Source organism: Haliotis rubra, unplaced genomic scaffold (genome assembly GCF_003918875.1).
Source record: "Haliotis rubra isolate DU_JTF1 unplaced genomic scaffold, ASM391887v1 Scf451, whole genome shotgun sequence".
NCBI classification, from domain to species: Eukaryota; Metazoa; Mollusca; class Gastropoda; order Lepetellida; family Haliotidae; genus Haliotis; species Haliotis rubra.
The window spans coordinates 788,952-799,904 of record NW_025767137.1 but is presented as its reverse complement, the minus strand read 5'-3'; the positions used below and the strand labels follow the sequence as shown (position 1 = coordinate 799,904).

General features: G+C 39.1%; 1 protein-coding gene across 1 annotated transcript; it reads left to right on the top strand.

The window, feature by feature from the left end:
* Nucleotides 1–3,747: 3,747 nt before the first annotated feature.
* LOC124289913 lies at nucleotides 3,748–6,006 on the top strand. Its single transcript, XM_046726584.1, has 3 exons — nucleotides 3,748–3,813; nucleotides 5,456–5,514; nucleotides 5,779–6,006. The coding sequence occupies exons 1-3, from the start codon at nucleotides 3,795–3,797 to the stop codon at nucleotides 6,004–6,006; spliced, it is 306 nt and encodes a 101-aa protein (XP_046582540.1). The 5' UTR covers nucleotides 3,748–3,794.
* The last annotated feature ends 4,947 nt before the right edge of the window (nucleotides 6,007–10,953 follow it).

Below are 10,953 nucleotides of genomic sequence, written 5' to 3'. Positions count from 1 at the left end.
AGACCTAGTCTACCCCGGATCTTCACGGGTCACAAAGCTGTAGAGGCAAATAGGGCCAGGGTATACTCTCATAGAAATAGATACTTATATATACCTGTTTTCACCTACACTCACAAAATTGAATTTAAAGGCGTCCCTTAACTAGAAAACACGCACACGCACAAATTCTAACCCAGTGTATATTTCTACTGAACATATCTATGCTGTGTTTGCATCGTGGGTGATGTTGACACTGGGGACAAGGTATTGGGAAGCATGTCACCCGTCCTGGCTGTAGGCAGACACAATGGCGATCAGGGATGACCCACAACCAAAGTGGAGGGAAATAACATAGAATAAAGATACGAGAAAATAGTAATGAAAATAGACAGAGTAATCGTTTTGGGGTGGCTCGGTGATGGTGTTAGACTAATGCTTAGTCTCTGAATATATATAAGTTTGATAGTAACAAACAAGCCCATTTAAATTGAAAAGGAGCCCCAGGGAGACCAGAGATTCCTGAACCTGAGGAAATCTAGACTTGCTTTATTTGGGCTTTAGCACTGCAGAGAGGGCTAAGCAGTAGGGAAAATAATGTGGTTCAGGGAACTGTGAGACGCCTATGATGGTGTGGGTGGGATCACTTTGACTGTCACAACACCATGACATGTTATACACAGACGTGTCACTGCGCAGTACTGCCGTGACCAAATGCCGGAGGCTTGGTGGTGTCTTATGTTCGCCGACGTCGTTTGTGTTTCAGGATGACAACTCGAGAGCACAGAGGCCTCCAATTCTTACTGAGTACCTCCAACAGGAGAACATAACCTCCTTTAAAAAGACGGCCAGCACTAAACTTGTCACCCGTCGAACATGTTGGGGGTATTCTTGGACGGCGCGTACGTCACTGTCGACAACCACTGACCAATATGAACGAACTTGGCACTACTCTGCAGACAGAATGGGATGAAAGGGACCAAGGTAACATTGGACATTTGAGTAGGGGTATGTCTCGTTGAATCCGGGATTGTCTTGAGAATGGAGACGAATTCACACGATACTAATGAGTTTGACTTTTCATGGTAAATGGCATGACAGACACTTACTGCAGGGTGCTTTGGTCAATCATCTAACAAAATCTGACTGATGTTTAACGACCAATGTTAATCTCAGTCAGATATCCCTCTGACACTATTTATCTCTTTAAGGTATTAAATATCAGTAATTTCGTTGACTATCCCCTACTTTTTTAAATGGTATAGGTGAACAAATATAAAGAGCACACCTATTGGTGTGTCGTGATGTTAGTCTTGCTTAATTATTTTGTTTTTATTTGCATATCGATTCTTGTAATATTTTACGAAAACACTTTGTCTCTCCGTTTGTATTGAAAATATTTTTAAAAAGGTGTCGCGGGTTCAGGCCTTAGTCTTGCCAAGCAGACAAAATAACGGACGGAGACCCTCGTTGGTGTAAAACATCTCGTTTATTGACTGTTAATTATATAACATTAGTAACATGTCGTGTCAGCCATGCATGTGTGATGGCTGACGGATTACAATTGAATGTGAATCAATCAGGCATATTAATTATTCAATTGATAATGAAATAGCACAGTGACATAAGTTATAATTATGATAACAATTGAATAATGTTGATTGTTTACATGATGACGTCACATACAGGTGATGCATCATATTATTGCTAAAAATATAGACAGTTGGTGTTGATAATAAAAGGTTTATAAAATATATTATAATTATACTTTCACACAGTCTTACGTGCTAGTGCTTAAGTTAGTAAGTGATACGCAATAGATATGTTTACTTAATGCGCGATCGGTAACAATATGTTTACTAACTTAAGGTACTTAACTGATAATAATTAGATATTTAGCACTATGAAATAGAGAAAGGATATAGAGAGGGTGCTTACCTGTGAATTATACAACATTAGTAAGATGTTGTGTCAGCCATACATGTGTGATGGCTGACGGATGACAATTGAATGTGAATTCAAATTGTCATACGTCACAGGTGTAGAAGCCCGTGCTTTTGGTGGTGAGCCAAATACGGGTAGCACGTACAACTCCCTATATCAGACAGTGGAGAAGCAGACTTCTGATGGAAAGATAGAGAAATAAAAGGCTGTCGGCGACAAAGGTTTATCCATATCTAGGTGTATTCTTGTCAACATTTGAAAACGATAAACTGACGATCATTCACAAAGGGAGCTAACCTCCATTCGCTTTGTAGGAAGTTAGTTCGTCTTGGGGTGATTCTAAGTGGTTCGAGTGAGTGAGTTTTGTTTAACACTGCTTTCAACATGACGTCAGTATATCACAGCGTGTCATCTGGACCCGGGTCAAATATCATCGCCAGAATGGAACAGTTGAGATAAGCGCCTCTGTATAATTCGTTCTTGACATTTCTCAGAGGCGTTTGGGGTAGCCTAGTGGTTAAAGCATTCGCCCATCACGCAGAAGACCCGGGTTCGATTCCCCACATGGGTACAATGTGTGAAGCCCATTTCTGGTGTCCTCCGTCGTGATATTGCTGGAATATTGCTAACAGTGGCGTAAAACCCAACTCGCCCACTCACTCTTAAAATTTCTTGTGTCAGGCCCCTGAAGCGCCTGTAAAATCTGTTAAATTAGTCAAACAGATTACAGTTAACGCCGCTCTCCCGATGTTCCAGCTTTTTAACGGCGGTCTGCAAATATTTGAATAGAACGAGAAATCCAGCGCCTACTACGACAAAGCGAGGGAGCAAAATATATTTACTGTTTGACATAAGGCAAAATACACTACCTTCAGTAATGTATTTATGCAAAGGTACAAAAACATAATTCCAGAATGTAAAAACCCAGAGTGCCGTTATACAGAGCGAGTTTAGTGGTGATGTGACCATAACTCCCATGCCTTATTATTGACTAATGTCGTAGTCGGTTGTTTGTGTGAGTGAGTAAGATTTTACGCCACTTTTGCAATATTCCAGCAATATCATGGCGAGGACACAAGAAATGGGCTTCACACATTGTACCCATGTGGGGAATCGAACCTGGGTCTTTGGCGTGACGAGCCAACACTTTAACCACTAGGCTACCTCACCGCCCCTAAGGTTGTTTGTACAATGACAGCCAGGTTGCCTCGTGTTATCACCGTATTACGAAACATTTGAGTTAGGTTCTAAGTAATTTACCTACTTTCAATCAAATCCAGTTAGTTTGTCTTTGTCCACGTATTGTGAAACATTTATGAGTTTGAGTTACATTGTCTGAGAAAAATCGTGTCTGCATTTACTTCGGGAGACGCCTGTTACTTTTTGAACCAAGTCATTTCCCCTTGACTGTTAATAGATAGCATGTTATACGAAGGTGGAGTGTTTTTGCTAACAGATTTAAGGGACTCTTTCAAATCGAATTGGTGTGGTACAAACACGTTTACAATCATATTTATAGAAGTGAGTAAGTGAGTTAAATTTTAACATCATATCGGTATTTTGAGTAGTGACTATTTGCAGATGGACACTGATGCTGCATCGCCTGTTTGTTTGTTGTTTGTTTGGCATGAAGACATTCTATATACAAGCCAAGATCAGCCATTTTTAACCTCGACTTGCGAAGAGCACGAAGAAAACCAGTCATGTCGTTAACATCACGCGAGGCTATGACGATCTCGCGAGATTTATGACGTCGCTATGACGACAGTTTCACTATTGATACCGCCATTTTGTCGCTATCACACATTGCCGTCATACTGTCAGTTTTCTTCACCGTTTGCCTCACAGTTCGCTCATCTCCAGATACTATCACCATGACTTCGTACACTCAAGGTAGTTCTTTATTTCTACTTAAGTTAGTGCTGTCCCTTTGCTTTCTGTTATGACGTATTTACTTAATTCAACATGAAGTAGGGAACTCTGCCCCTCTGGTCGGCTGCTGCCATCAAGAATGACTATTTGTGAATCGCTAATATGTTTTTCACGTTAACTGAGGCCTTTCAAGCTTCCAAACTGTTAACAGGGAAAAACAGGGAAAAACAACGCATTCACGAGTTAACGGTATATTGGATATAGCACCTACACTCTATGAAATTTACTAGTCAATCCGTGTCTAAAGCTGACAGTGGTTTCAGATGTGAATGTCAAGTAGTGTGGGATTATCTTCTGATATAGATTTAGGATTCAGTGAGTAGCTTTGAAGGGCACTATGTTTGACCAACAAATGCCAGCAGTGCAGTGAGTCAACACCTAAATTCTTAGAGATTCGTTTGTCACCCCAAACTGTTGAGGCCATATCAATGATGATACTTTACTAGCCCCTTTTAAAATCCCGTTATAACCCAGTTGTTCTGATCTAAACTGGACAAACAAGGTTTTCAAACTCAATGCTTTTTCCGACAAACATAAAATGTTATCGGATCACATTTTTCGGACGTCATACGTCCTATGACGGCCGTGCTAACTCGGGCTGCATGTAGGGGTGTTGCCTTGCAGAGACATTTTGAACTCTTGAAAGATGACTTGTGTCAATGATAAAAGTGATCTTTTATAAGTTTGTGGCATGTTTTACAATTGTTTATGCGATAACCGAGACAACAAAGCATGTTCTTAGGTGTCCGAAAACCCATAGTACAACGATAAGTAAGGCGTTTATGTACACAACTTGGGCTTATTGAGGTTCCCTAGTATTTAACCAACAACATTAACTAACCCACTACCATACGAATTCTATTTTTTTTCACAGTTGAAGTGATAAATTGTTTTCAGAAAAAGCACAAAGCTGGTGATTACAAAGGTTCCATTATACTGTTCCCAAATTTATTGAAATATAGTTTGAAGTGGCTAGTTCTAACCTATTCCCATATCAGTTATTTTTCCACAGAGCATGAGGCTTACACCCAGAATTAGTGACTATTGATGTTCCATTATAGAACCAAAATTTCACTAACATATGGCTTCAACTACCTAGTTACTACTTTTACACTGTCTCTGTTTCCTTTAGTAATGACCCAGCATTGGTGATTATTGAGGCTCCAATTACTAGTACATGTATGAACCAAAATTCACTAACATTTGATCAGGAGCAGATTCACTAACTATATATGATGTGATTGCATAGGTTCTACCTAACTGACAACATCATAAGTTTCAATATTATAATTCACTTCAAACATTTTATCAGGTTACTTGTGTACAATAATGTGCCATATAAACTGTCACATTATATTTGGAGCGAGCAAACTTTCAATAACAGTTTGCCTTCATAAAAAGTTAGTATTGCTAAATTATGGTGGAAAATCCTAATTTAATGACACGTTTTGAAAATGCTAACTTTTTTTATAACAACTTAACCATTTTGGTGGTGTCATCAACTAATGAAGAGTTAGGGTTTAATGAAGACGTTAGTTTTATTACAGTTCGGTCCAGGTTCTTGTATTTATACTTGCATAACTTTCATTCCTTCTTCCGACAGCTCTTGACCTCGTGATCAGGTTCCCTTTGAACTTTGACATCTGGGCCCCTCCTCGCCAAGTGGGTGTCTTAGGGAATCAGTTATTTCGTAAACCTGAAATTGTGTGTCTTGTATTCATGAATGTATACACTTTATCTGTTACTACCATAACTCTCACCAATAATTTGAACACTAATGAGCAGTAATAATCACATATGTAAAACGCTAACATTCTTCTCAAATCATGATTATATTTTTAGCAAATCAATCTAACAACTTTGCTCCTCTTGCTCCACTTCCACCTTCTGTCACTCTCTTCATGTCCTTCTCTCCCTCCCTCTCAGCGTCCTACTGGGAGATACATGACCATCCTTGAGCCCCTGTCTGAGCTGCCCGTCCCTCCCACCTCTCTCCCTGCCCCTCTCTCTACCCCTTTCCTCCGTGATGCCCCTCACTTCGTCGATATCAACCTCGATGATGACGACACCCCGACCCAGTCCCCAGTTCGAGTCTTCCTTTCACGTGTGTCCGGATTCTTGAGGAGAGTGTTCCGTGTCAAGATGGACGCTTAGACATCTTGCTACATCTTTGATTCTTAAGGAAATTGTTCTGTGCCAAGATGGACGCTCATAGTGACATCTTGCAAACTCTTGGATTCTTGAGGAGACTGTTCTGTGTCAAGATGGACGCTTATAGTGACATCTTCATACCTCTTGGATTCTTGGGAGATTGTTCCGTGTCAAGATGGACGCTTACAGTGACATCTTGATACCTGTTGGATTCTTGAGGAGACTGTTCTGTGTCAAGATGGACGCTTGCAGTGACATCTTTCACCTTTTGGACATTGTGTCATATATTAATTATTTACATTGAAATATTTGGTGACATATTGCATTTTTGGACCTTTTGAACACTCTTTATACTTTTCGGACCTTTCGGACATTTTGTGGGTTTGGCTTTTTTATAAAATGTAGACTGTATGTCATAATGTGTTATACTTTAGTTTTTACTTGAACATTTTGGCTTTTTCGGACAAGATTCAACCTCAGTTTTACTTTAATCTGTACTGATTAAAAGTATCTTAATTTCCTAGCCGTTTGTGTTTTCTTTTGTTACATAGCACACAACTTCTGTTTATTGTCAGCCATCTTGCAGAAATACCATACACCATCATGTATGGTTTATTTAGTTGAGGATGAGTGAGTGTTGTGTAACCACACTGAATTTATGTTAATGTTGTGCAGCAGTGTTCCAGCTTTCTGTCAGTAAATACTTGAGTCTGGACCAGTGGTTGACTACATCAACAACGACAAATGACGTCAGATCATGTCTGCCCTACAGTTTCCGAGTGGGGTTTGTCATGGTTCCCTGTAGTTATTTCTGATGCCATTTCATTTTACTGAGTTGGTCGCTGTTCTCGAGACCAGTTTAATCAAACCTTCCACGCATTATATACAAAATCTCTATTTCTCATTCATGCACCAGCTCATTAATGTGTCAGTAGTTTTACCCATGACAGGTAATTCTTTTGTCCTGCGTCTAAAGTATGTTTAACTGATATCATTAATGACGTAGGCCCTTTATACTTCTACAGTTTGTTTAGAGAGATCATCCGTGTCATCTGGAGCCACAATAATTCTTTAAACACGTGATTTTGATATAGTCAGTAGAATATTGAGGTCTGTTTTTCTTAGAGATTTCTAATAATGATTTCCTTCTGTCCACAGGTAGAAGATAAACTGACGCCCCTCTCGCTACAAATCATCGATCAGCCATCATCGTCAAAAGAACCTCTCCAGCTGATGTGTATCGTGCCTGTTATAAACATGTAACAGTGAAATATTGTAATAAAATCTTACTGTGAAACATGAACTGGTGTGTATTTATATGTAGTTCAGTTGAAAATTCTTTGGTTTCATCTTTATTTGCATGAGTGAGTGAATCTAAGCTGCTTTCGATCGGCTTGAGTGTGTACGTTAGTGTGAGAGTGATACACTGATGCTGTTATTGACACTTGCGGGTATGGTACTGACACCCAAGGAATCACACAGGCAAATGTGGAATTCTAACATGTAGACGATTCACTGAGACATCTGGAAGTGTTGCATCCTTGGCGGGTGTCTTGTTTTTAAACACCAGTGGAAGGAATCTGACCAACAATCGTTTTCAACCATTCATCATGCTTTATTCACAACTTTCGATTGACCTGTTCATTTGGCAGATAAATGATGCCCCACAGTGGATACAAAGCACTAGTGGCAAAACCCGTGAAGATCCGGGTTAGAAATAGAGTGGTATACTGTTGATTTATGTCATTGAATTCTTGAATACCCGCAAAGCGGAAGGAGAGTATCCAGAAAAGAGCACTACTACCAATTTCAGCCGAAGTCAAACTTGTTGCCATGGAAATGCAAAAAATATTTTATTCAGAAATTGAAAACTACCAACAGGCACCACTTAACCACCTATCTATGTGCTATGTGAAGAAATATTTAATGGCTTTTATGTTCTGCTCCGGAAAAGACGCACGGACGGAGTGCAAAATAATACCCTCGCAAAACGCGTTGCGGGGGATAAAAAACGAGCATGGTGCAGTATCTCTTTATCGAAGATAGATAGCCCGTCTCTACAGATTGCCATTGACAGTTGACACAAACAAGTGTCAAATCAGATTTGAAGTGTTGTATATTTCACGCTGGTGTGTGTGTGTGGGGTGGTGGTGTGTGTGTGCTCGCTAGCAGTGTCACGTGATGTTATAGTTACCAGCTGAACCAATCAGGACCCACTTCCGTTGCACGAGTTTCTCGTGCGCGTTAATTGTAGAAGTTTTGAATGGAAGCAGAAGTGGGTATTAATTGATAACTGCACATAGCAAATCCAAACAAACAGGTGAGAATTCATTTAAAATGTACTTGAATATATGAGCTAAGTTATCAGAACGAATTACTGAACTTTCTGAGCTCTGTAATCAGCTGTCTTTTGGAGATGTTAGCCAATGATTTGCAAAAGAAAGCCTTTCCAGAATAAAATGTTTTTTTTCTGATCGATTTTCTATGAAACGTTTTAATATTCTTTAAGGTTCCTTGCGTGAACAAATTATTGAAGAATAATTTGCGGAAATTTTATGTAAAACGCATTCGCAGTTTCTCTTTATGTCTGTAGTTGATGACTTTGCTTTCGGTACATCCAATACACGATGTTATCGGGTAATTTTCTGTATGTACACGCAGGGGAGAGCTAGAACTATGGTAAATTAAACGGACATCCTTTAAATGATTATGCTTCTTTTTCGAAACTGAGTCACAGAACAATTATTGTACCCATCTTGCATCTAAACGTAGAGGGAAAGCAGGATGGCAATCCCTGACGTTGTTCCACTCCCTGCCTGACGCAAAGTGGTGCTCGAAGTCACTAGGCTGTGTCAGTGTGTGATATTCAACTATGGAACAAACGTAAATTCCTCTGGACATGAAACTTTCATCATCATTAACTGTATTCACGTCAAAACTTTCTTTCACCCTAATGTATTATTCATAGACGATTATTTCATTACGTTTATCTTTCTCACATTTTATGCGCTTTGAGCATGCACCTTGTGGATAGATACGGCACACTATAAATGCATCATCATCATCATATTCATGTCAAACCGCGGTATTGGTACCACACAAGAACCGGTACAATTACTTACTGGTTCAACTGCAATGCGCACGCACGAGGCTGCATGAGTGAAATAAGCGAGTGAATAATTCAGCTCCAGATGTCTTTTGTATAATGTAACAGTCTGCAAAATATTTGCCTATGACTTGGAACTTGCAATAATGTTTACAAGATCTCATATAGTGCGTTTGGCTCAAAAGCGGACCGATGAATTGCAATCTAACTCGAAAACTAATAAACATATAATAATCAATGAAACGCTGATCATAATTAAAACATCAGACCAACTCTCTGATTTGTTTGCAGAATTTATGTCCAAAAATTAAAAAAATTGTTTAACAAACTGTCATTAAAATATTGACACAGTTCACTATTTGTTACGAGGGAGGAGCGCAGAGAAAAAAACAGTTACAGCTATTTATACTGTTAATTTTATGCAAATGTGAATTACAAGTTACAAATAACTGACGTTTCTATTGCGGTAAGAAATACATTCAATTTCTGGGTGTCCGATCTCTGTTTCCTTCAACGAAACATCGGAACCCCCATCTATCATAGGATTAAGGCAGCTGAACATGAATCGTTAAGTGTGCCACATGGTCATACCTTGGACCAAACATTTATAGGAAGGTTCGAGTATGTTCATCAAGAATGAAATCACTCTTCCCTGAATGAAACATTTTTTGTTTGCTTCAAACAGTTTGCTTTTATCTTAACGAAAGGGAACGGTAGCACTTAAAGCCGAATGTATCTAACCTGAATTGCTCGACATAAACACAGGGATATTCATTTCCATATTTCCACTTAGAGGAAGAAACAGATCCTCGATCCCCGAACGAAGGACGACATGATGAGAGCTACGGTAGTTCTGTGCACGTCGGTCTGGTAAAAATATGGCAGGTCCGTTTGATGTTCGAGTGTGGCCGAGACAATCATGGGAGTGGTTGCATTAAAGATTTAGGTTAAAGGAGTAAGGTGACATGGCTTTTCTGACTTCTTGGGCAAGATATTCATTATTATTTAAATGGACATGGAAAACAGAAGAAACTGCCAATCCAGGTAATAATTTTTTTAATTTAAATTGATATAATCGTAAGTGCATGCTTGATTAAGACCTTTATAAAAAGTTTGTTTCCATTCTCACTCAGTTTTGAATTGTGTTTATCAATTGTTTTTGCAGGCTAGAAATGTACCCGATATTTCTGTACCCCAAAATAACTAAATCCTGTGAAATGAAGGTAATTTTCCAGAAGCAAACGTCTTCTTAACATACGGATAGTTCCACTATACACGGGGCTTCTAACTTACTGATAGTCCCCACTAAACACGTTGCTTCTAACTTACCGATAGTCCCCTCTAAACACATGGCTTCTGACTTATTGATAGTCCCCTCTAAACACATGGCTTCTGACTTACTGATAGTCCCCACTAAACACGTGGCTTCTGACTTACTGATAGTCCCCACTAAACACGACCCTAAGTCGGGTCCACACCACTGTATCAGTATATTTACTTCCTGACACCATCATAAACAAAACTATTACAAGTTAGTTAAGATATCTATATGGTTGTGGAAAAATACTTGGCAATGTTCTTAAAGCAATATCCAAAATAATCAAATTGTGACCTAAAATTAAAATAGCATGGAATGTTATTTACCTTATTCAATATAGCTAAATAACTGACCACCCAATGTATTTGCATGAGGATAATGATAACAGGTATAGTCAAGAACATCAGGTATCCAGTGGAAGGCATTCTTATTATGTGTTGCCAAGTGATCCTTTTGAAAAATGTGACATTTCTGAGTTCCCCAAAAGCATGTAATGTATTCCGAACACTGATTTTGTTTCTGTTTC

Coding starts and splice junctions, on each gene's coding strand:
- LOC124289913 (XM_046726584.1), top strand. Junction 5,515..5,778: donor TCTGGGCCCCTCCTCGCCAA/GTGGGTGTCTTA, acceptor CCTCCCTCTCAG/CGTCCTACTGGGAGATACAT.